At 39.9% G+C, this 26,965-nt stretch overlaps 1 protein-coding gene across 2 annotated transcripts in view; it reads left to right on the forward strand.

Moving 5' to 3' along the window:
- The window catches only part of CNTNAP5 (contactin associated protein family member 5), a 995,558-nt gene that overhangs the window by 931,148 nt on the left and 37,445 nt on the right, over positions 1-26,965 (forward strand). For both annotated transcript variants that reach the window (XM_043894748.1, XM_043894749.1), the window contains one exon: positions 2,433-2,520. In XM_043894748.1, coding sequence (XP_043750683.1) covers positions 2,433-2,520 — 88 coding nt within the window. The remainder of the gene's footprint in view (positions 1-2,432; positions 2,521-26,965) is intronic.

Here is a 26,965-nt window from a genome sequence, read left to right on the forward strand (position 1 = left end):
GCATGTCAGGAATGACTCCTGTACTGGAACAATCAGGTCTTCTACAGGATGTGACAGTGTTGAGGGAATCGCTTGATCTTTGGGGGCCTGGGGAAGAGGTTAGAGCCAGAAGCTAAAGGAATCTCAGCTCAGCCTTTGGCTCTAAGAATCCTGCTCTCCTCTCAGCAGGAAATTCAGTCACTTTAGCCTCCTCTTCAACCTGAGTAACAAAGCTTGAGAGGAGGAGCCCTGCCGCTGCTGGCAGGGATGGTTTCAGAGAACAGGCGGGACTTCTGAGATAAGGCGGGGAGGAGACTCCTTCAGGGCAAGGACTGAATCTGAGCATTAAAAAGGTTCCAGATGGGGACCACGGGTATGAAAACTCTGTGCTGCATCCAAGGTGTAGAGGCCACCAGGGCAGCCAGAGGCATCCCGGTGATGTACTGGGTGCTCCATAGCCCACAGGATGGGAAGAGAATCAACACAGGATGCCTGTTTATTCATTCAGCAAACATCTGTTAGCAGTTACTTTTCCAGTTACTGTAATAGGCCATATAGAAAGCATGTATCAATAAACTGTCCACATCTTCAAAGAGCCGATAGTTTAGTGGAGAAAAGTGAGATGGGGAGAGCATGCAGATCATTACAGTCGTCGTTCACTCATTAAATCCTGTCCAATTCTTTGTAGCCCCACATGTTGCAGCATACCAGGCTTCCTGTCCTTCACCTTCTGGAGTTTGCTCATACTAGTATCCACTGAATTAATGATACCATCTAATGAAATCTTCCCCTGTCATCCCCTTCTCCTCTTGCCCTCAATCTTTCCCAGCATCAGGGTCTTTTCCAATGAGTCAGCTCTTCGTGTGGCCAAAGTATCGGAGCTTCAGCATCAGTCCTTCCAATGCATGTTCAGGGTTTATTTCCTCTAGAATTGGATGGTTTGATCTCCTTGCTGTCATTATGATACAGCATCTTAAATGCAAGGTTAGAGGTGGGGGGGAGGGGAAGGCACCATGAGAACAGAGAACAGGATCAATTGATCTAACTAAGGCTTCAAGGAGAGCTTCTTAGAGGAGGTGGACTCTGGGAGCATGGGAACACTTAGAAAAGTGTCTGGCACAGAGTAGATACTCAAATGGTCATTGAATGGATTTTGTAGAAATTCAGAAATAAGAACATACAGTGATTGTCTACCAGCTGCTCAAACATCTAGAGAGGCATGGAGAAGTAAAGTAAATGCCATACTGTGTGGTTGGCAGGCCATGTGACAGGGAGTCCCTGCTACGTAATGCTGTGTGGCATTGGCCGAGTGTGTGATCTCTGTGACATCACTTCCACCATCTGTCCTACAGGGATGATAATGTCTATTTCACAGTATTCTAGGGAAGACTGCATTTTGAAGGATACTTTAGTATGATGTCTCATACACACCAAGTGTTCAATAAACAACAAGTTTTATTAAAGCATAATTCCATGAATGAAAAAGGAATAAAGCCTTCACAGCAGAAACCATCGCAGGACCCGGAGGTTCCTGTAGGAGGGTCTGTCTGAGCCGCAGTGGGTGCAGAAGGAGGGCCCAGCAGTGGGAGCTGGGAACACCAGGCTCCCAATCAGCTGCTCCCCAAGGGCAGACCGGGGACCAGCACACAGCTGAAGGGGTTTTAGTCTTCTCTTCCTACAGATGGACTGTGATAGAGCCTGGAAAAATTGGTAGGCTTTGACTAGACAGAAAAACCTAGGGATGGATGGGGTACCATGCCTTGAAAGGCAGAGAACAAAGAGGCGGAACTGAAATTAACCTGTGTGGAAAGGAAGGTTCCCTAAAGGATGATCTTAGAAATAAAGCTCCAAAGAATCCCCCTGGTGGCTTTTATTCACCTGCAAAATGGAACTATCAGCTGTTCATGCTGGTGGCAGCTGTTCAACTGGTCTCCCCTTCCCAGACTCAAACCTTTTGTCAAACTGAAACATATTCGCTCGGGAAAATCCCCTAGGGCACCCCTGATTGAGGCCAGGTCAACTGGAGCAAAGGAAGCCGTGAAGGTTTTAAGGACAAAAAGGGGAGGAGGGAGAGATGGAAAAGAAAACCTGCTTTCCTTTTCTTGTTAATCCTGCAGGGTCCTTCCTAAAAGGCTTCATTTGTTTGCTTCTTTGCAACAAAGAATTTGGTGAGAAAATCTCAGTGGGGAGATAAATACCTGTCAAAAGCTGTACAGAATTTCCCAGGGAGAAGACTTGTGTGAAAGCCTTTATTTCACCAATAAAGAAAGAAAGGGGTATTTTATGTGCATTGTGGAAGAATTAGTGAGACATTTCTCATTTCTCCAGGGAGAAACATCCCAGAGAGGTGTCTGCCCTGCCTGTGTTTTCCAGCTATTTTCAGACAGGAGTGTTTTATGCCTTGGATGTGAGGACCTCTGCTGATGCCGCTTCTGTTTTCTGTTTTCTTGCAGATGGATCAGCAACTCCGACTCAGTTATAACTTCTCCCCAGAAGTCGAATTCAGGGCCATCAGGTCCCTCACCTTGGGCAAAGTCACAGGTTTGCTGTTCTAGTCCATGTCTTTCTGTCCTTGATAAAATAAATAATAAATAACTTTCTTCAGGGAAAAGCAACACGATCTAGATAATATCCAACGTGTAGGACCAAGAGTCCTGTGGAGACAGGAATGCTTGTGTGGAGGGACTGGAAACCGGTATTTACATCTACTTTACAGAATCTTGAGTAATGTAAATAAACATAGCAATTCACTGAAATAATTATTTTTTACTTAATTTCTAATCAATTTATAATGTTTATGCAATTCTTTTAGTTAAATTCATGTAAATTTCACTTAAAGAAATTAAGGATTTACAACCCAATTATTTAATTCTATAAATCCTTAATCTCTTTCCTAATTCGCCAAAAATTCAAAAGATTGTCCTACGACAATAATGGATACTCTTTTTTATTTTTTTCTACAGGGAGTTCTGTCAGTTTTCATTTTTTATGAAATGATGACTTTTATCAGGTGTAAGCAAGATTGAAATTTGTGTGTCTTCTTGATGAACATTTTTTTCACACTGAAGTAATATTTTTTTAATTTTAATGTCTCTGTGCTTTAATCTAGTTTGTCTGTTATTAATATAGCTAATTCAGTTTTGCTTTAGTGTTTGCCTGGCTTATGGTTTATCATTTGCTTATTTTCCCTTTCAGTCTTTTTTTTTTTTTTTTTTTAAGCCTTATATAGGATCTTGTGAAGAGCAGACAAACAAATATTGTATTTTCATTCAGTCTGGCATCTTCTGTTTCATAAACTGGCAAATGTAAGGCCCAGTGCATTTTTGGGTTGTTTGGATGGTTGGGTTTGTTTCTGCCTCTCTATTTTCTAGTTGTTCAACTTTTCCTGTGATTCCAGCATGCTCTTTTCTATTCTCTCAGTCACAACACAGTGCAGGAAACATTCATAGCTGGAGACATTCTAAGCAGGAATGGATGTAACTCAGGAAATAAGTTACTTACAAAACTGTGACGGCACTTCCAGTGTGCATTCTTGCTGGTCTTCCGGAGTGACTCCCAGCAGTTCTGAGCTGATGAACGGGAAGCCACTACCGACCACGCAGTCACCGACGCGGTGCTGTGTGTTAGCGTCCAGCAGGTGGAGAAGGCCCCTTAGTAATGGCGGCAGAGAAAAGACTTCAAGTTGCCATGACTTTGCTGGCCAGTAGGAAAAGCTGAAAAGGCAGAAAAAATGACTCCTGTCCCACTACAACCTTCCAGATCCATAAATTGTATTTAGTTTCCAGAACATAATGTGCATCCAGAAATCTATCTGCTATCAGGTCTGGAAAATGTCAGTTTTGCTTTCCAAAATGGCAGTTGAATGAGCCAGTCAACACTGACCAACTTGTAGTTTGAATTTTATGTTTATTTCTTATTCCATTTCCCCTCCTGCTAATAGTAATTATTATTTTACGTAGACACTGCTTTTTGGACTTACCAATGTAGTTACTAATTTGTTGTTCCAAAACCTTTTACTTTCTGCCAGATTTAATTTCCTTCTTTCTGATGTAAATTCTTTTGAACTTTTTTCTGTATAAGTGGTCCTTTATCTGAAAATAAGTCATTCATTTTTCCCCTTTGTTCCTGGAAGATAATTTTGCTAGATATGTAATTCAACATTGAAGGACACTTTTCCCTTATATCTTAACGATTTATTCATGGATGTGATGGAACCAGCTCACACTGGCTCATAAGAACCTGTTATACATATCCCTGCACAATTCTGCATCTGGTGATTTCACAATGGTAGTTTGAAATTGGCCAACCTAGGAGTTTCTATTCCATGTATCTCCGAAATGCTACAAGTCAGGGTCCTTGGGGTCCTTGGCAGCCAGGTTAAACCCTCACCAGCACGTCGCTGGACTCTACTCATCCATTGTCTGATGTGACTGTTGAAAAGCTGGCTGTCAGTCTGTCCTGTCTTTGAAAATACACTGACCACCCCCCACACCCAACACCCTAAACCTATTTTTAAGGTCATTTCTTTAAATTTTGTGTTTGAAAGTTTTATTACCATGTATCTGATTGTAGACTTCTATTTAATTGTCTTAGTTGATATGTTTATGTTTCTTATATTTCTTCATTAGTTTCTGTGTATCTAGTTCATATGTATTATTCATATGTATCTGTTCATTAGCTCTCAAAAATTCTCAGCATCTCTTTAATGCTTCTTTCTTATTCTCTCTACTCAATTAGCTTTGACCTGCACTAGATAAACCTCAGACTTATTCTTTTTTCTGTTAGGTGATTTTATTTTTCTTGTCCATTTTCACTGGTTTCACTGTGAATATTTTAAATTGAGTATCTTCACTTAGTAACAGGTCAAGGCCAGGACTCCTGTTCTTCAAGATGATTCAGGTACTCTCCTGGATGCAAACTTAATGTAGGCTGATAACTTACTGTCTTGGTTTTGCATTTATTTCCCCTAAAATCTTCCCCAAGCTTAGGATTCCTCTTTGTTTCCTGAAGCTTAACAAAATATTAAAAATGTGTTGTTTGGTTTTAATGAAGCAGAATTACTTTTTTGAGTATCTGGTATATTACATGTCCCCTCATACCTAAATTTATCTTTAGCCACTGAATCCACATTTCAGAAGAATTTTGAGAGGAGAAATTCCTAGGGCTATCGGCTCACCAAGCTTGGGCTGTTTTCATGTTACCTGCTTTGCAATGGCAGCTCTAAAAACATCCTCTTATTTAAAATTTCTTTCTGTTAGTATTGACACTGTGTATGACATTCCCATGGCATTTCTGTCTTTTGAACTAAACCCCTAATATGTAAGACTGAAAGGATGAAAATTTAAAGCAAGTTACTAAATTACTGTACCTTGTACTAAATTATCTTCCTGGGTGGCTCAGTGGGTAAGAATCTCTCTGCCAATGCAGAAGATGAAGGAGATGTGGGTTCAATCCCTGGGTCGGGAAGATCCCCTGCAGTAGGAAATAGCAACCCATTCCATTATTCTTGCCTGAGAAATCCCATGAACAAAGGAGCCTGGTGGGCTACAGTCTCTGTGGTGGCAAAGGTCGGCCATGACTGGGCAACTGAGCACACACTAGATAATTGAGGGCCAGCTTGTCGTTTTGTTTTAGAAAATATTAGGTTATTGTTGAGGAAGATAAATGTCAATAAAATGTCTTCGTTGGACCAAGTGTGGAAAACCCCTGCCTGCCCACCTTTCTTCCTGTCCAAACGGCTAGAAGCAGAGCAGAGCATTTGGATCCATAATTAACCTCCATACTTTTGGTCTTTGAAAGGTCTGTATCTAGAGGTGAGAGAAGATGACATGAACATTAGGTTCATTATTAAGGAGGGACATTATCCTGCAGACCTTTTGGAAGGAAGCCTCATGCATCAGAAAGAACTTGGACTAGGAATATTTGCTGTAGGTAGGAATGGTGCAGAAAAGGGAACATAGTATTTATGACAAATGCAACACCTACTCCACAACTTTAGAAACGTCTAGTATTGCATTGGACATTTTCAACTCTAAAACAAGTATTTTCAGGCATTTTTTCATAGTATATACCAAAGGCAAGTAAGTATAGCAAATCTGTTCCAGTTTTCCTCAGTAATAGCATTCCATTGTAAAGCAACACATGTATTCATTTTATTTCTTTAAGAGAAAGGGCAAATTCATCATTCTAGAAGGTATTTATTTAGCACCAGTGATGGTTCTACATGATATGTGCTATATAGATAACAAGATGAATAAACATGTCTTTCCTGAAAATTTCTGTGATATAAAGACTAGTTCATGAAAATAGAAGACATAATCGTGGACGTTAAAATTGCATTGTGTGTGTTCACCCATGGTGAATCATGTGTTGTTGTTAGGTTTGTTCCTTTGTTTACTGACATTCTTTGACTTTTAAGAAGAAAAATGCTTGCTTATGGTCTATTACATGAATAGATTGAAGTGAAAATAGCATTAAAAAGAAAAAAAATGTGTTTATTTAGGGAAGTCACCCTTTTGAACAAGATCATCTTTTTGAAAAATTACTGAATTCTTTAGAAATATAGAACTGCATTCCTTAGATTCAAATAGTGTGAATTACCTGTATGTTTCTATGTCTGTCCAATTTAGCACTGGTGCAGGAACATGAACATTCTGTCAGATTTAGAAATTTAGAAAGTTTGAACCTTCTAAAAGGAACTGCATTTTTTATTTATTTTTTTATTTATTTATTTTTTAGTTCTACCAGTTTCTTGCTACCAACCCATCTCCCTCCACCCTCGTGCACACACGATCAGTCATGTAATCCCATGGATTTCGGCCCGCCAGACTCCTCTGTCCATGGATTTTTCCAGGCAAGAATACTGGAGTGGGTTGCCATTTCCTTCTCCATAGGAACTGCATTTTTTGTTTGCTTTTTATCTTGTTTTATGTTTTCTAGTCCTGATTTCTCTTAATTTACTGTTCCAGAGTATATAATTAAATTTAATGGCAAAATTTATATATATGTATAGCATTGAAGCTAAAAATTAAGGAATTTATTATCATTATTATTGTTTTCTTCCTGAGTGGAGACTCTTACTATACTGCAGATTTAGGAAGCCATTACTTTTTAAAATATAGAAACATCTTCAAGCTTAGATGGAAAGGAACTGTATACTGCTTTTAAACTGTAGCTGCCAAATTCCACATAGACATTCAAATGCTATTTGCCCTCAGGGCATACTTAGAAGATTATTCATTTATTAATTTCTTTTGCCTACTTGCCAGTTTGGTAGGCTAAAGCTCACAGTTGGCAGAGACATTCTTCTGCTCTGATGGCTGTTTGCCCAGGTAGCTTCAAAATTCACTTGGCCCTAACAAGCCATATAGAAATTGGGAGAATTCCTTCTCAATCTGCAAAAAAATTCCAGCTAATTTAGGAATTGCAGAACTAGCTGTGAGCACTTGCCTGTGCCTTGGGCTTGTCCATATGAAGTGAATTCTGATTGTGTCTAGAGAACAGGATTCTTTGATTCTCCCAAATCCCTCAGTTTTGAACATCACAGCTACTGTGTCTTCTGCAATATCAGAGCATTGTTGTCTAAATTCCTGATTCTGTTCATGTTAAATCATTCCTCAGGCATTTTATAAGTGAAGAGTTATGGCTGCCATTTTTAGGCAATGCAGCAAAATTTATGCATATAAACAAAAGGTGGATATTTCAAAGTACTTGTTTTGTAAGACTGTACTCGTTTTTTTTTTTTTTTTTAATTTTCTAAGTAGTTGGGCCCTCCATCTGATTCAAAACTTGTGCAAATGATATTACATTTAAAAGCAAAATTACGGAGTGAGAGATGCTCAGCTTTTTAGAGACTAAGTCATGTTTGGCTTTCTTATTGCCGTATGACCATTGTGAACTGTCAAATCTGTCTACAGTCCCTTGTCAGTAAAATGAGGATGATAGCATTTAATTCATAGATTTGAGTAAGCATTCCATAAGACACTATATACAGAGCATTTGAAGTATTTGGTATTTAGCACATGCTCCATACATGTCAGAAGCTTTTGATTTTTGAAGATCATGGCAAAAATAGAGGATAACTGTATTTTGCTTTGTTTCTAGTTTTATTTTAATGAGTTTAGAAAAGTTGTTATAAAGATAACTTCCAAAATGGACTCAAATGTGTTCTAAAAGAGCAATTCTGAACCATGGTGAGCCTTGAAGATGGGAATGTGAGTTCAGACGGTTTTAATGGTATATCAGCGTTAACCAGTTTAAACAGTGACCATAAAATAGTTGGTGAAAATGGAAGCTTCAGAGTGTAAGTTTTGCTTCAGGCACAGCTGGGTTCAGGAGTTCAAACGTGACTGTGATGAAGCCTTTGTCTATCTGTCTGTCTGTTTCTCTTTCCACCTCTGACCCTCTTTACCTCTCTATGGGACTTTATTCTCAGGCAGAATTTCAATGGTAACAAACGTGGAATCAGCAGTCCCATGCTTCATAACTACTATTTCAACAGCCCTGGTGGAAAGAAAGCCTCTCATTTCTAAAATTTCCAGAAAAAATCCTGGATTGAATCTCAGAGGAGCAATCTGTGTCAGGTGACAGTTGTAGGTGATGGCGGGTCCAGGGCATTGGGGATACACTGATTATGCGCCCGACTATGGCTCTGGATGGGGCGGAGGGTTCAGGTCAATATCAACCACACATATTAAGAATAAGGGGATGCTTATTTCTCAAAAGGAAGACAAGGTATTCTTGCTAGAGAGGACGAATCAACAATAATCCAGTAACAGCATTGCTTTTTTCATTCGCATTCTGCTGCCTCTTTTCACCAGGAGAGAGAGGCGTGGAGTTGTGCATAATTTGGGGACTGCATTGTGTTTGTATACATCAAACAACAGTCCCAGTGTGTTGCAACAAAAAACGAATAGTTGAGAGTCCCTCTTTTAAGAAATGCTTGTTATCTTCCTTGGGACAAGTTTGTAGCTTCCAAAGAGACTCCTGGAAAAAAATTATTTCATTTTTAAAGGATAGGTTTATTAAATAATGTTTCACTTTGTTTTTGGCCATTCCTAGTTCTTTAGCAAATAAAAAGATCTCCAAACCACAGCCCCTCCAAACCACAGCCCTTCCTGTTTCAAATTCTGATATTGTGTGTAATTGTCTCATATTATGTCCAAAATTTTGTTAATGATAGTTTCCCCAAGAAAGAAAAATAATTCAGGTTAATCTAATCTGAACTCTTTGTGAATGAAGAGTTTTAAAAGATCTAGAACTATCATATATCAGTAATCATTCCACCTTCCTAAATACCCATCTTATCCTTTCTAACTTAAAGATAACCAACACTGAATCACAGCTGGGCTACAGGGGATTTGTTTCCATTTCTTTTGAAAATAATGAACTCCATTTTTCTTCATGGGATATACAATAGATGATTTAGTTTCACCTTAAGGAACAGGAATGTGTGTTATCTCCTGATTGAAAAATGTAATGTTATTTTACATTTTAAAGGAACTAGTGCATGATCAGAACCCAGACCTACTGCATACTTGCGCTTCTTTGTAAAAGTCAAATGCATTTTTTTTATAAAAGCAAAAACCAAAATTTGTATGTCTTTTAGCAAACTTTATATGTCTTCTCCTGACTCTGTTAACAAAGGATATTTTGTGTGGTTTACCAGAAGCCAATGATATGACTATTATATAAAAAGTAATAATAATAATAACATTGCTTATATTATTTAATAATTAGTTAGATCTAAACTCTTATGTCTTATTTTTTCCTTATTTTAATTGAAGTTTGGGCTTCCCTGATGGCTCATCAGGTAAAGAATCTGTCTGCAATGTCTGAAATGCAGGGGACCCAAGTTCAATCCCTGGGTTGGGAAGACTCTCTGGAGAAGAGAATGTCAACCCACTCCAGTATTCTTGCCCAGATAGTCCCATGGAAAAGAGGAGCCCGGAAGGCAACAGTCCATGGGGTCACAAAGAGCTGGACATGACTGAGTGACTAACACTTCAATTGAAGAATAATTCGGCATTGTGATAGTTTCAGATGTACAGCAAAGTTACCCAGTTATACACACATGCACAAATATATACATACACAAACATATATATATATATGTGTATATAATACATATTCTTTTTCAGATCCTTTTCTATTAGAGTTCATTACAAGATATTGGTTATAGTTCCCTATGCTACACAGTAGGTCCTTGTTATTTATTTATTTTATATATAGAACTCTGTATCTATTAATCTCAAATTTGAAATTCATCCTTTCCCCCTGTTTCATCTTTGGTAACCATACGTTTGTTTTCTATGTTAGTGAGTCTGTTTCTGTTTTGTAAAAAGTTTGCTCATATCATTTTTTACGACCCCGCATGTAAGTGATGTCACACATGCTCATTCTCCTCTGACTCGTTCACTGATGTGACCGTCTCAGGATCCATCCACGTTGCTGCGGACGGCGTTATTTCATTCTTCTTTGGGGCCGAGTAATATTCCATTGTAGGCTCCCCGGTGGCTCAGTGATAAAGAATCTGCTGCCAATGCAGGAGACGTGGGTTTGATTCCTGGGTCTGGAAGATCCCCTGGAGAAGGAAATGGCAGCCCACTCCAGTATTCCTGCCTGGAGAATCCCATGGACAGAGGATCCTGGTGGGCTACAGTCCGTGGGGTTGCAAAGAGTCAGACCTGACTTAGAGACTAAATGATAATAAATGCTTCATTGTACATATATGTGCTTCACCTTCTTTACCCGTTCATTTGACCATGGACACTTAGATTGTTGAGCTCTTATGTTAGCTAATTTTTTTCTCCTCCACAACCCAAGAAGACAAGACTATTATTACTCGTACATTATAGATGAGGAAACTGTGTCACTGAGGTTAAGTGACTGGTCTGGTGTCACAACAGTAGCCAGGGGTGGACTTGGCATGTAATTTCACACATTGAGATCTGGATCCGGCACTCCCAATCAGTCCTGCCGTATTTTGGTTATTAAGAAATAACATGAGACAGTCCAGATTAACAAAACCAAACCAAACAAAAAACACACTCTATTTTCTGTTTCCTAAACTAAAACCTTGTGTCCCTAGCCTTAGCCATGATGGGCTTAAAAGTAAACTCTAGGGCCAGGCTTTAGTTGTGGAGGGGAAATAGCATATTTATTGTAAGTCAGGTTTTGGAATCCACTCTCGATTCCAATCAAAGTCTAGTGCTGACTAATTGACCCGGACAAATAACTTAATTCTCTGAGCTTTACTTTTCTCAATTGGAATGTAGGTATTTATTATAATAATGTCAGTTACTATTTGGAAGACTCGGTGGTAATGTGGCTAACATGATGCATGGCATAATGGAAACTCAGTAAATGCTTGCAGTAACAGGAATAAGTACATAAGAAGTCACCCCTTCTGACCCAAATACTTTTCTCTCAAGAATGACATTGGACTCTAATGTCTTCCAGACCTAAAAGAGGAATGCTAAGGGGAAAAAAAAATAAGATGGCTACTCACTCTTTGCATAAAAAAGCTTGAATTTCTCTCTTTCTTTCTGCTTGGGTGGAATGAATGAATGAAAAAACATTATGTAACCTTGACTCTGATGCTTGGTAAATAGTGAAGGGGCACATATGGCCAATTCTCGGTTTCTAATAAAATCATCTTAAGAGTATTAAACCAGGGGAAGCATATCTGACATTATTTGAATGTATGCTCTCACAATTAAAGCTGCCTCTGATGGATTGGAACTGTGTGATACTTGGTGCATCAAGTAAGCTTCAAAGTGTGGGATGTATTCTGATTTTGTATTCATTAAACAAATATGCACTATTTCCTAACTGCACCAAGAAAGGTACCAAGCTAGGCACTGTTGATACAAAGAGTAAAGGACAGTCTGCACCCTCAAGGCACTCACAATCTAGTGAGAAAATAGACCAGTAAGCAGACAGGTAAGCCCAGAGTGACCTGCGTGGTATGCTGGCGGGAGAAGGGGCATGGAAACGCCACTTGGAGGAAGGGACGTCTAAGTTGACACTAAACAGAGGAGGGACCCAGTGAGCAAAAGAGAAATAAAGTCGCGTCTCTGGGCACAGGAGGCTGAAAACCAGAGCGCAAGATGGCAAGTGATGGGGCCACGAGAGGTGAGCAGGGACCAGAACCCCATGAGTCTCACTAGCCATAATGAGAGTCTGGGTCTTGTCCTGAGAATGGTAGGGACTAACTACAGAAAGCTGTAAGTCAGGAAGTGGGGGCTAGTCTGACTTTTAAGGATGTTGACGACCACCTCCGCCCCTCCCCACTCTGGGGTAATCGTGGAGTTCCAAAGAGAGGACCTGAGTCTTATTTATGCTTTTATCCTTCTTGCTGCCATATTTACAGGCACACACTGTTTATAATGTTTCTTTTTAAATTAGTTTTTTTTTAAAATTTTGTTGAAGTATAAATGATTTAAAATATTATGTTAATTTCTGCTATACAGAAAAGTGGTTCAGTCGTATATATATATACACACATTCTTTTTTCATATTTTTCCATTATGATTTATAATAGAACATTGAATATAGTTTTTTGTGCTATATACTAGTAAGGGTCATGTTTATCCATTCTCTTTATAAAAGCTTGCATCTGCTAACCCCAAACTCCCATAGTGTTCTTGAAGGAAAAAGAAATAGAGCATAATATGTAGATGTTACAGCTCTAGGAGCTGAAAGATCATCATACGACACGTTAACGGGCTCCATGTTATACAAGCAGCTACAACCAGATCTTCGATAAGGATCTCCAGGTTACTTAGACACCATGCATTTTTCTCACAATGGTGCCTGGTAGTGATGTAGACAATGTGTTTGGAATTAGACAGTTGGCAGCTCAAATTCTATACTTGTCCTTTACTAGCTATGTCACTGTTATGTTCACCTCTCTGAGCTCCAGTTTCCTCATCTGTAAAGCAATAGAAATATTTTTTAATCAATTTGTTGTAAAGATAACACACAGGGTGTGTAAAGTGTTTGGCACACGGGACACATGGGTGGTATTTGAAAACAGCAACTATTTTTCTTGAGATGATGTAGCCACACTGCCTATTGATTTTCTTTGGCTGATATCCCTTTTCCTTGCCAATGGCACTGCATTGATTTGTTCATCCTTTGCCTGGGGAATCTAGACCAGTGTTAAAAGTGTCAGTGTTGACAAGGTAATGAAGTGAAGAGGATCCGAGCTAAGACTAATGAACTCTGTGCCCGCCTTTTAGGTCTCTATCCCAAGCTTGGCAGGAAGGGCCAGAAGCTGGAAAGGACCTGTGGAGCCAGCAGAGGCAGAATTCTGAGTGTTTTCTTGTGGGTAAGGAGGAGAAGTCAAAGCAGAAAGAGAATCATCGGTTCCTGGTTATTCATTTAGTCTGTGAGTGTGTCCTAAGCCACTTCAGTTGTGTCCGACCCTCTGCCACCCTGTGCATGGCAGCCTGCCAGGCTCCTCTGTCCGTGGGTTCTCCAGGCGTGAAGACTGGGGTGGCTTGCCATGCCCTACTCCAGGGGGTCTTCCTGACCCAGGGATTGTAACCGCGTCTCTTACGACTCCTGCATTACCAGGCAGGCTCCTTACCGCTGGTGTCACCTGGGAAGCCCCCATTCACTTAGTCTACTGGGACTTAATTTTTGGAGTATTAAAACAGATTAAAATAGCATGAAGCCCCTTTACACTCAGGTGTGATTATAGGATATCCACTTCTGGGAAAGATTTGATCTGAATCCCTGTATTTTTCCATTTCATTTCCACAAGGATTTTCTCAGTTATCAGGATCAAGATTTGAGACCAGTGGCTAAAATACCAATGATCTGTACCATTTCTTTGATAAAGAGGCACACTGATGACTTTCCTGTTGGGAGGATAAATAAGTAAATCAGCATGAACACTGAGAAAATTTCTGGTTTGAGTTCATCCTTTAGGAGGAGTTTCTGGTTATTCTAATCTGCTCCCAAACTTGGATATGTGTTCTACCCTTCTCGTATATTTTCTCTATGTGTATCTAGAGTATCAGCTTTGCATAGGTGAAAACTTTCTTGAAAGAAAATATCTAAATGTTTGAAATTGGTAAAATGATTCCTTAGCATTATTCCCAGATAACTCATTCAATGCATAGCATTTGAGCACCTATTATGTACAAATCAAGATGTTAAGTGAAACTCAGAACACTTTAAAGATATATTTAAGGATCATTGTTCCTGAAGTAATAAAACCCATATCTATGGAGACAAGACACATTTAATAATTACAATATGAGTAATTTTGATAAGTGATATGCAGATCGAAGAAAGTTAGAATTCTTATGAGGGAGAATCATTTCTAGCTTAGATGATTCAGAAGAGTGTCATGGAAGAGATCACTCCTACCCTGGTCTCAAAGCCAGATGTGGTCTTAAGAGGTGGAGTGTGTTCTAGGAAAGAGGGATTGTTGTTGTTCAGTCGCTAATTCATGTCCAACTCCTTGTGACCCCATGGACTGCAGCACTCCAGGCTTCCCTGTCCCTCACTATTTCCCTGAGTTTGCTCAAACTCATGTCCACTGAGTCAGTAATCCCATCCAACCATCTCATCTTCTGTTGCATCTTCTCCTCCTGCCCTCAATCTTTCCAGCATCAAAGTATTTTACAAAGATTTAGTTCTTCACATCAGGTGGCCAAAGTATTGGAGCTTCAGCATCAGTACTTCCAATTATTCATTGGTGATTCTTCAGGGTGATTTCCTTTAGGACTGACTGGTTGAATCTCCTTGCTGTCCAAGGGACTCTCAAGAGTCTTCAGCACCACAGTTAGCAAGCATCAAGCCTTCGACATTCAGCCTTCTTTATGGTTCAACTCTCACATCCATACGTGACTACTGGAAAAACCATAACTTAGATTATAGGTGGTATGGACCAAATAAGACAGCAGGGAGACAAAGAGAGTATGCTGGGAACAGTGAAGGGGCTATCTTCAGATGATCTTGTTTACACTGTGGAGGAGAGGAGAAGGAAAAAGAGGAAATTTCACTTGGGACCATATTCCCAAGAATCTTCAGGGCTCTGCAAAGGAGTCCAGAATTCATTACATAGATGGGAGAAGCCAGCTAAGAGAAGTCTCATGGCCAGAGCTGCTGTTGGGTCTTTTGTGGGTAACAGGTCAAATGTGGGCAGGATGGAGAGACTGATGTGGAGGTTACACTAAAACCCATCCTCTGCGAGGGAAAGAACAGAATAAGGGAATAGCAGTGGAATTTAAAATAAGAGTTGGGAGAACTAGGTAATTCACTGGGTGGGTGGGTCGAAGTATAAGGTGGACTGGAAAGGTAAGCACGAGAGAATAGAAAAGGTGGTAGCCGTGTAGTCACTGCAGAGGGAAGTTAAACCATCTGATCAAGCCTGGGCCCATGTTTACCCACTCAGGCCATGCACAATGGATTATAAAGCTGATACTTTGTACTCCTCCTTTAAGCCAACACCCCAGGCCTGCTTTGGGATTTGTGAAATGCTTATCATCCAGTCCAGGGAGAAGAGCCACAGACCAGTCCACCACTTTGTAGGATGTCTCCCTCTGCCCTGAGTTTGCTCACAATCCCCAGATTTGTATTTCTTCTCTCTGAATATAACTGTTTCCCTGGGGCTGACTGCAGTCTTTGAAGGCAGAGATGTGCTGTTATCCACATTTTTATCACTACCATCTTGTAGTACAAGTCTTTGTGCTCTGTTTTCTGTGTGTTTTACAAACACAGCTCTTTTGATTAGTGTATTACAGACAGACTGCCTGTTTTCAGAATGGTTGGCCAAAGACTCAGTCGTTTCCAGGGACGTGGGATTATCAGTGCTAAAAATGAAACCATCTTGGACGCTCAGTCTCACTTAGTTTAGGGGTTTTGAATAGAGTAATGGAACTGGACCCAGTGGTTGGCAAATACCAGACGAGCAACTGACGCTCATGTTTTTCATGGTCACGACCAAGCCCAGCTGCCGCCATCCCAGCAGGTGTGCCATAGGCCAACCCGAGCGAGACGGAGGGGGTGATAATTAGCCCTCAGGCTACCAGCTGACACTTGCCAAGCTTCTGCCACGATGCATGTTCCAGTAGCTAGATGTGCTGAGATGACTGGAGAAGGGCAAGTAGTTGTTTCTGCCCTGAAAAAATCCAGGGGACTAGGTAGGGACATAAAGTTGCACACAAGCAGAAATAATAGAACAATGGAACTCTAACTCATGGAAATTAGATTCTAAGAACATCAAGAAGCCAGAGAAAAGAGAAATCAAATATAAGACCATCTACACGCACCCCAATGTACACAGCAGCATTATTTACAATAGCCAAGACATGCTGCTGCTGCTAAGTCACTTCAGTCGTGTCCGACTCTATGCGACCCCATAGACGGCAGCCCACCAGGCTCCCCCATCCCTGGGATTCTCCAGGCAAGAACACTGGAGTGGGTTGCCGTTTTCTTCTCCAGGCTAAGACATGGAAGCAATGTAAACGTCCATCAACAGAGAAATGAATAGATAAGATGTAGTACATTTAGACAGCAGAATATTATTCAGCTGTAAGAAAAGAATGACATAGTGCCACTTGAAGCAACATGGATGGACCTAGAGAGTATCATATTAAGCAAACTAAGTCAGAAAAGGAAAGACAAATATCATATAATATGCTTATATGTGGAGACTAAAATATGACACAGAGGAACTGATTTATGAAACAGAAACAGACTCACAGGCATAGAAAACAAACTCATGGTCATCAAAGGGTGATAACAGGAGGAAGGGCTTCCCTGCAGCTCAGCTGGTACAGAATCTGCCTGCAATGCAGGGGGCCTAGATTCCATCCCTGGGCCGGGAAGATCCTCTGGAGAGGGGGAAGGACTACCCACTCCAGTGTTCTGGCCTGGAGAATTCCATGGGCTCTACAGTCCATGGGGTTGCAAAGAGTTGATCACAACTGAGCAGCTTTCACTTTCACCTTCAATAGGAGGAAGGATAAATTAGGAGTTTGGGATTAATGTATACAAAAGTAAAGCCACCTTTAGCCAGAATACTGTTCCCCTTCTGATCTTGAGTGTAAGATGAGGCCCTTCCTTGTTTATGAGCAAGTCATTTCTAGCTATGTCGAGCAAGAATGTTTTCCCACTAGAAAGTGTCTCAAATGCACGTTGCATCAGTTTCTCCAGATCTCTGAACACTGAGTCTCACTTGTATCTTCCAATCCAGCAAAAGTTCACATTATCTCAGGTCCTGTGATGGTTACTTTGCTGTGCTGTGGAAGGTGGGGGCCTTTGGCTACATGTGTTGGTAGAGTGACTCTTGAAAGGTATGAATAGAACTTTTTATATGTGGCAGCCAGGTTAGCTCTTGGATATAAATATGAGGTTTCAAGGTTGAATTATCTTTTCATATAACTTTGAGTCTATTTAACAATCTGTGCATGTACATCTACCTTTCTTTTGCTTATTTCTGCATGGTTGTTTTCCCCTAATTGCTTTTTATGTTATGTCAGTTGGTCTTTCTCACTCCTATTAGATTTCATCACACTTTTTATGACCCTGAGCTATCTGCTTATATTTAAGAATGGAGTGGTTATAATGCACTGATTGGGGTCTGTGCGAAAGGCTGCACTAGGTCTTGAATAGAAAAAACTCCAACTTTATCTTTGAGTCATTCTCCTTGGAATAAGCATATTTCCTAGGAAAGACTTTTCCAATCTCCCTCCTGAAGGGTGGGTGGTTCTGAAAGTCAATCTGGGAAGGAGGATGGATGGGCCTAATGGTCTGCTGGGGAAATGTTCTTTCAAGTCCTGTTTTTTTGGTTTGTTTTCCAGTGAACATCCTTGACCCCAGCTGTAGACATTTCCTTGTCTACCTGTCATAATCCCACCCCATCATAACACTTATTTATTTCTCCAGCGCCTACAGGTGACTGAAGTTCTAGAGTACATTGATTGGAAATATTTCCTCTTTCTCTAGGATTTCTATCTTTATGAGGGAATTGTTGCAAAACTGGTTAAGAGAAAGCAAAGGCCTTTGAATGACAAATCTTCAAATTTAGAATCTGCTTGTATCAGATGGGATTCCACCTGTGAAGCCTGCTTGTGAGAGATAATATATTGAGATTCGTTGCAAATAATTGGTTCAGATGATTATGGACGTCTGACACAAGGTGGGCCATCAGAAAGAGCGGCTGGAACTATCAGACATGGCTAACCACAAGAGGAATTTTTTAAATTAATATTTATTAGAGTATAGTTGATTTACAATGCTGTGTTAGGTTCCGCTGTACCGCAAAGCGAGTCAGTTATTCATATACATACATTCACTCTGTTTTTAGATTCAATCCCCAAATAGATCATCACAGACTGTTGAGTAGCGTTCCCTGTGCTATGCAGTGGGCCCTTATTGTTGTCTGTTTTACAGAAGTGTGCAGGATCAATCCTGACCTCCCAGCTTGTCCCTCCCCACCTTGCTCCCTTGGTGGTCAGAAGTCTGCTTTCTACATCTGTGACCCTATTTCTATTTCATAGTAAGTTCATTTATACCATTTTTTAAGGTTCCATGTATAAGCAATATCATATTTGTCTTTCCCTGTCTGACTTGGGAATCCTTTATTTTCTTTTTTTCCCCTCATGTTTTAAAAATGAAGTCCGAATACAATGTGTTAGTTTCAAATGTACAGCAAAGTGCTTATATATATGTGTGTGTATATATATATGGGCCTTCCCTGGTGGCTCAGATGGTAAGGAATCTGCCTGCAATGTGGGAGACCCAGGGTCGATCACTGGGTCAGGAAAATCCCCTGGAGAAGTAAATAAGTGTGTGTGTGTGTGTGTGTGTGTGTGTGCATGATTTTCAAATTCCTTTTCATTATAGGTTATTGTATGATATTGTGTGTAGTTCCCTGTGGGGGTGGGGTGAGGAGAATAAATTAGGAGTTTGGGATTAACACATACACACTGGGTGGGTGAAAGTTGCTCAGTTGTGTCCAACCCTTTGCGACCCCATGGACCGTACAGCCCATGGAATTCTTGAGGCCAGAATACTGGAGTGGGTAGCCTTTCCCTTCTCCAAGGGATCTTCCTAGCCCAGGGATCAAACCCAGGTCTTCTACATTGCAGGCAGATTCTTTACCAGCTGAGTCACAAGAGAAGCCCATATGCACACTACTACATATAAAATAGACAAACAACAAGGAATACTTCAGAGAGCCTGAAGAACCCCTCTCTCCATAAAGTCTTGTAGCTGATTGCATCAGACCAATCCAGATTATCTAGGACAATCAGTCAACTGATTGTGGATTTTATTCACAATGACAACATACTTTCACATCAACACCTGAATTAGTGTTTGATTGAACAACACTAGTATTGTGGTCTAGCCAAGTTGAATCATCATTAGACCATCTTCCCACCTTCTCTCTGTATTTTTTATTGAAGTAAAATTAGCATAACTTAAAGTTAATTATTTTAAAGTCTACAGAGGTATTTAGTACATTTACAATATGGAAGTTGACCCTGAACTGACAATCAGTTACTCCGATACCTTCCTCCTCCCTACCCTTCACAATCAACCTTCTGCTTTCTGTCTATATTAACTCACCTATTCAGGATATTTCCTATAAATGGCATCACATCATTTTGTGACCTTTTATGTCTGACTTTTTCCACTTAGCCTAGTTTTTGAGGCTCAGAAACATTGTAGCATGTATCAATACCCCTCTCCTTTTTATGACTGAATAATATTCCATTGTATGGTCTTACCACTTTGTGTTTATCCATTAATCTACTGAGTTATTTCCACCTTTTGGCTGTTGTAAATAGTGCTACTATGAGCATGTATGTACATGCATCTATCTGAATGGCTGGTTTAGATTTTCTTAGGCACGTGTCTAGAAGGGAAACTGCTGCTTTTGAAAAGCAGGAGCAACTCAGGAAATTTTGCAACGTGACCTGTGTTCCTTGCACTCTCACCACACTCCTTGTTAATACAAAGACATTTTTAAAGAGGACTCCTGGTTGTGTTTATTTTGAAGATCATACCTGTGTGTATCTCTGAGCAGGAAAACATGTTGCTGCACTTTACCTTGCTAAGCCTCAATTATAGATTATTTAAAATAAAAACAATCACTGGATGACATTCCAAAGTCTTTTTGTAATATATAGTACACGCAGATTATATTAGCAACCAGAGAAGGAACAGGCAGTAGACTCGGAGGCAGAGGAGTGTCTGAAATCACAAGAGCTGAGTTATTCAGCAGATGCTTAAAATCTCTTGGCTGCAAATTCATACTCTTTGAAATGTCAGGGTCTACCAGATGCTCTCTGAAGTTTATTCTAATGTTGAACATTATAGGATTTTGTGATATATGGAAATTTTATAAACTTTGTCTTTCAAAAATCCTAATGTCAAAGTCATTTTTCACACTATTAAAACAAAACAAACAAAATCAAACAAAGGCAACTGAAAGTCAATTTTTCTGACCAAAATTGACGAGCTCCTAGGCTGTAAGTAAAAATGCTTTTCAATATCTGAAGAAAAGAAAAAGGACACTGAGCTTTATGCTATTCTGAGTTAAAACACTGGCATGAATTCAATCATTATATTTAAGCAGAAGTTTGTGTATTTATATGATATTTAGCATTTTTACTGTTAAGCTTTCCCTCTCCACCTCAATAGGTGGCACAGTTCCCTTGCACCCTGCTCCGGTTTGGTGAACATGTCTACCAAGGGTGAACATGCCTACCTCCTTGGTTTCCTACAACCCTGTTCTTTTCATTGACTCTTCCCGCTGCAGACAAGTGCTCAGCCCCTGGACTGTCAGAGAATTGTCGTTTTGTTTTGAAATATATTGTTACTTCTGGCTACTCTTCAGCTTTTTCTTTGTCTTAATCTGTGTGATGTGGAGTCACATGCCACCCACTTTGGGCTGTCCCAGGTAGCTCAGTGGTGAAGAATCCTCCCGCCAGTGCAGGAACCACTGGAGACATGGGTTCAATCCCTGAATCGGGAAGATCCTCTGCAGGAGGAAACGGCAGCCCAGTCCAGTGTTCTTGCCTGGGAAACCCCATGGTTAGAGGGGCATGGCGGACTACAGTCCATGGGATCGCAAAGAGTTGGACAAAACTGACAGTGCTCAGCACACATGCGTGCGTGTCACCCGTTTTCACTACGGTCTGGATTCTGCAGCGTAATTGCTTTGAGAGTCCTTAGACCTTTTGGATCACAAATTCCTAACCCCTAGAACTTTTGTGACAAGCCACCTAAAGCTCTTAGTGTTACTTTAAGGGTGGCAGATTGAAGATGTGTGGAACTCATGGTGTTGGGCTTGCCCAGGGGTTTAAAAGGGGGGATGAAGAAGGCTCTCCAAAGAGTTAGGGTCACCAACAAGACTCAGGACTTCAAGCTTTCTCAGTCCCCTGTGCTGTCTGTCCCCGTCATAAATTCTGTGTCCGAAGATTGCTCAGGACTTCATTACAATCGACTTTATCAGGGGATCATGGCCAAGAACTTCTGTGTGTACCATTTATATACATCTCACATCCTTGTAATTGACACATTGTGAAATTTTAATACTTGGTAAGACAGTGCTTCCTTTGTGTGAGGTTGGGAAGGAAATTTCAGCTAAGGGAGGCTAGAGGATGTGTTGATCGCTTTAGAAATTGGGGATGATGGTTACTTTTGTGTGTCTGCTTGGCTGATCCATACCATGGTATGGACCCAGACAGTGGGTCAGATATGATTCTCGTGTGTTTGTGAGGTGTTTCTGGAGTAGATAGATGGGCATTTGAACCAGTAGACTAAGTAAAGTAGTTTGCCTCATCCAATCAGTTAAAAGCCTGAATCAAACAAAAAGGCAGAGCTGGTTCTAGATCCTTCGTGGTTTTCAAATTTGGACAGAAATCTTGGCTTTTCTTGGGTCTGGAGTCTCCTGGCTTTGGACTGGAACCACACCATTGGCTTTCCTGTTCCTCCTGTTTGCTGATTGCAGATTTTGGAATTTTTCAGTTTCCATCATCATAAGAGGCCTTTCTTCACTATATATACACACATATATATATGTTTTTCTGGAGAACTGTGACTAACACAATGAGGGATTGAGTTCTGAAACTGCCCCAAGCCATTTAGGCTGCCCTAGGAACTCAATCAGAAAAATCTTCTTCCTTATGTATAAATGTGGTATGAAACTTTTTATCATTTCTTGGGCTCTGCTCCTGGAAGCTCTAAAATTCTATGAGTAACATCTATGTTATTAGCAGTTGCAATTTACATTTCAGCATGTCAGTAACACTAAAAAGCACCAAATTCAAATTTTCCCACTGCTGTCCTTTGTTTCATGGATAAATATCTTCAGGGATCAAAAGCAATGTAAGAATGCCATCTAGAGCTTCCTTGAACAATGAAGGGCGAGTTTAACTTACTTTTATATCTTAGTTAGTGGTCCCACCTCCTTAAATGTCTATAATCTGTATCTGTCATTTGGGAGAGAGCTACTCATTTACTAAGCATCAGTTAGAGACTCATCTGAATAACTGAATGCAGTTTAACTTGCGTCGATTATAAGAGCAGGAGAGTGCAATGGCCCTGGGGAGAAGACTGAGTCTGAAGCTTGGCTCAACGATGGTCAGTTAATATCTTAATAACGTCCTCATTTTATCTGGGCCTCACTTTGTTTTTTCTTTATTTTCTGTAAAATGGAAATTGTTATTGTTGTCCAGTTGCTAAGTTGTGTCTGATTTTTTGTGACCCCCTAAACTGCAGCATATCAGGTTTCCCTGTCTTTCGTTATCTCCCTGAGTTTGCTCAAACTCATGTCTATTAAATCAGTGATGCTCTCCAACCATATCATTTTCTGTCACCCCCTTCTCTTCCTGCCTTCTATCTTTCCTAGCATCACGGTCTTTTCCAATGAGTCGTCTCTGAATATCAGATGGCCAAATACTGGAGCTTCAGCTACAGCACCAGTTTTCCAGTGAATATTCAGAGTTGATTTCCTTTAGGATTGACCAGTTTGATCTCTGTGCTGTCCAAGGGACTCTCAAGAGTCTTCTCTAACACCACAGTTCAAAAGCATCAATTCTTGGGCCCTCAGCCTTCTGTATGGTCCAATTCTCACATCCACACATGACTACTGGAAAAACCATAGATTTGACTATATGGACCTTTGTCAGCAAAGTGGTATCTCTGCTTTTTAATATTCTTTTTAAGTTTGTAGTAGCTTTTCTTCCATGGAGCAAGCATCTTTTAATTTCATGGCAACAATCACCGCCCACATTGATTTTGGAGTCCAAGAAAGTGAAATCTGACACTGTTTCCACATTTGTCACATCTATTTGCCATGAAGTAATAGGACCTGATTCCATTATCTTAGTTTTCTGATTGTTGAGTTGTAAGCCAGATTTTTCACTCTCTTCTTTCACCTTCATCAAGAGACTATTTACTTCCTCTTCATGTTCTGCCATTAGAGTGGTATGATCTGCATATCTGAGTTTGTCCATATTTCTGCCGGCAGTCTTAATTCCAGCTTGTGCTTCATCCAGCCCCATGTTTCACATGACTTACTCTGCATAGAAGTTAAATGAGCATGGTGACGATATGCAGCCTTGACGTGCTCCTTTCCCGATTTGGAGCCAGTCTCTTGTTTCATGCTAAGTTCTAACCGTTGCTTCTTGTCCTGCGTACCGGCTTCTCAGGAAACAGGTGACATAGTCTGGTATTCTCTTCTCCTTAAGAATATTCCACAGTTTGTTGTGATCCACACAGTCAAAGGCTTTAGCATAGTCAATGACACAGAAGTAGATATTTCGGGGGGGGGGGGATTCCCTTGCTTTCTATGATCCAGCGGATGTTGGCAATTTTATCTCTGGTTCCTCTGCCTTTTCTAAATCCAGCTTGCATATCTGGAAGCTCTTGGTTCATGTACTTTTGAAGCCTGGCTTGAAGGATCTTGAGCATTACTTTGCTAACATGTGAAATGAGTGCAATTGTACAGTAATGTGAGCATTCTTTGGCAATGCCCTTCTTTGGGATTGGAATGAAAACTGGCCTTTTCCTGTCCTGTGGTCACTGTGGAGTTCTCCAAATTTGCTAGAATAATGAGTAAAGCTCTTTAACAGCACCATATTTTGGGATTTTAGGATTTGAAATAGCTCAACTGGAATTCCGTCACCTCCACTGGCTTTGTTTGTAGTGATCTTTCCTGAGGTCCACTCGATTTCACACTCCAGATGTCTGGCTCTGGGTGAGCGATCACACCGTCATGGCCATATTGGTCATGAAGAGCTTTTCTGTTTAGTTCTTCTTATATTCTTGCCGCCTTTTCCTACTCTACTATTTCTGTTATGTCCTTGCTATTTCTGTCCTTTATTATGCTATCTTTACATGAAATGTTCCCTTTGCATTTCCCATTTTCTTAAAGAAATCTCTAGTTTTTCCTATTATATTATTTTCCTCGATTTCTTTGCATTGTTCACTTAGGAAGGCTTTGTTATGTCTCCTTTCTAGTCTCTGAAACTGCATTCAGTTGGGAATATCTTTCGCTTTCTCCTTTGCTTTTCACCTCTCTTCTTGTCTCAGCTATTTGTAAGCTTCTTCACACCACCACTTTGCCTTTTTGCATTTCTTTTTCTTGGGGATGGTTTTAATTACCACGTCCTGTATCATGTTATAAACCTCCTTCCATAGTTCTTCAGGCACGCTGTCTATCAGATCTAGTCCCTTGAATCTGTCACCTCCACTGTATAATCATAAGGAATTTGATTTAGTTCATACATGAATGGCTTAGTGGTTTCCCCTACTTTCTTCAATTTGAGACTGAAATTTGCAATAACAAATTGATTATCTGAGCCACAGTCAGCTCCAGATCTTGTTTTTCCTGACTGTATAAAGCTTCTACATCTTTGACTGCAAAGGATGTAATCAATCTGATTTCAGTACTGACCATCTGGTAATGTCCATGTGTAACGTCATCTCTTCTGCTGTTGGAAAAGAGTGTTTGCTATGACCAGTGCATTTTCTTGGCAAAACTCTGTTAGCCTTTGCCCTGCTTCATCTTGTACTCCAAGGCCGAACTTGACTGTTACTCCACGTATCTCTTAACTTCCTACTTTTGCATTTCAGTCCCCTATGGTGAAAAGGACATCTTTTTTTTTTTTTTTTGGTGTTAGTTCTAGGAGGTCTTATAGGTCTTCATAGAATCATTCAACTTCAGCTACTTTGGCATTATTGGTTAAGGCATAGACTTGGATTACTGTGTTGTTGAATGGTTTGCTTGGAAATGAACAGAGATCATTCTGTCGTTTTTGAGACTGCAACCAAGTACTGCATTTTGGAATCTTTTGTTGACTGTGCTAGTTATCTCATTCCCCCCTAGGGATTCTTCTCCATCATAGTAGGTATAATGTTCATCTGAATTAAATTTTCCCATTCCCATCTATTTTAGTTCACTGATTCCTGAAATATTGATGCTCAGTCTTGCCATCTCCTGTCACAGTCCAGGTTCCTATGCAATATTGTGTGTTGTAAAACAGGAATAATAACTGCTACTTATCAGGATTGCCCAGATAGCTAAATAATATTGTGTGTGCAGTGTGCGTGTAAGTGCATATATGTATAATATATTTGCATGCACATTGCTTAGGGCACAGTGACTGCCTAATATTCAGATGCTATATTGAGGCACAGTTATGGAAGGGGAATCTGAAAATGGAAATGATAAAAGGTATTCCCTTGGAATTCAGACCAGAAAGAAAACTTCGCAGATGAGAAACAAAAAGAATAGAATTATTAAATACAGCTTTCTTTGTCTTCTCCATCTAGAGAGCTCTTTTCTAAGCTGTGGTATCATATTTTTGATCATGGTGTGTAATACTTCTGTAGTCATATACTCAAGTGATTTTATATAACACAGCTAGTTTTTATCAATTAAATTAAAAAGGTAAATTCTCTTATCTGTTACTGCAAATGCAAACACTTGCTAGAATAACATCATAGTTGGGTGCTTTTCTTTACATGTAAGGCATTTCCTGTTAGTATTTTCTTTTTGCTTTTATTAAAGTATTTGGGTTATTTAACCTAAGATAATATCATCTTCACTGTTATCTCTCTTGTTTCTAGGATGAGGGAAATGCATAGTTAAATAGGATTATGTACTGTTATTCTTAATATTATGACTGAGTTTCAGTCAATTATTATCTATTGACTCTAACTACCTACCCAACTTTATTCTGTATCTGAATTCCACAAGGGCAGGACTTGGGATTATTAAAAATAATGTATATAGAATTCAGTACAATTGCTTTGCTTTTTGTATTAGTTCTTTTTATCCTAATTTAAGAGATGAGGAAATTAAAAATCAGTAACTTTTAAAAAAATCTTGTACTGTTCTCTTTATTACTTGAGACAATAAGCAAAGGTTTATTCTAGAGTGATGACTTAAAACATGAGGAGGTCTTTGGTTTTATTAAATATGCCCTTGTACAATTTTTCTTTTTTCACTTAACACAGGTACATATTCTTCAGTTAAGCTTCGGTAACTTGCCCACAGTTATTCCAGAAGACTCTATTGGTTCTCCGTCCTATTCTCTTGCCTTTACCACTTCAGTGCAGGTCATGTATAACTTCCAGCACCTGGAATTATTTTGCTGAGGGCTTTCTCTGGCCACTGAAACATGTGTTGCCTATTTACGTCACAAGCTCAAAGTATCAAGGTCTTATTGTCTGTGAGCTGGTGTATAAATATTCCAGTTTCTATCATCCATGGGGATAAATCCTGTTTAGGTATGTATTCCCCAATGACTCCTAGAATTTTCCTGGCAGGACTAAGTTCTAGTTGCCCTCAGTGCTGGTGGTTTGATTGAAAAAGAAAGAAAACACTTTTCTATTTTCTCTCCCATCCTTATCTTTGCCATCACCCTTTATTTACAAAATGAGGTTGCCAGCCAGTTAACTTGAAGAGAGGGAGAGTGTTTGACTCACACTTTGCTAAAGTACACTT

This window comes from Cervus elaphus, chromosome 33 (assembly GCF_910594005.1).
Source record: "Cervus elaphus chromosome 33, mCerEla1.1, whole genome shotgun sequence".
NCBI lineage: Eukaryota > Metazoa > Chordata > Mammalia > Artiodactyla > Cervidae > Cervus > Cervus elaphus.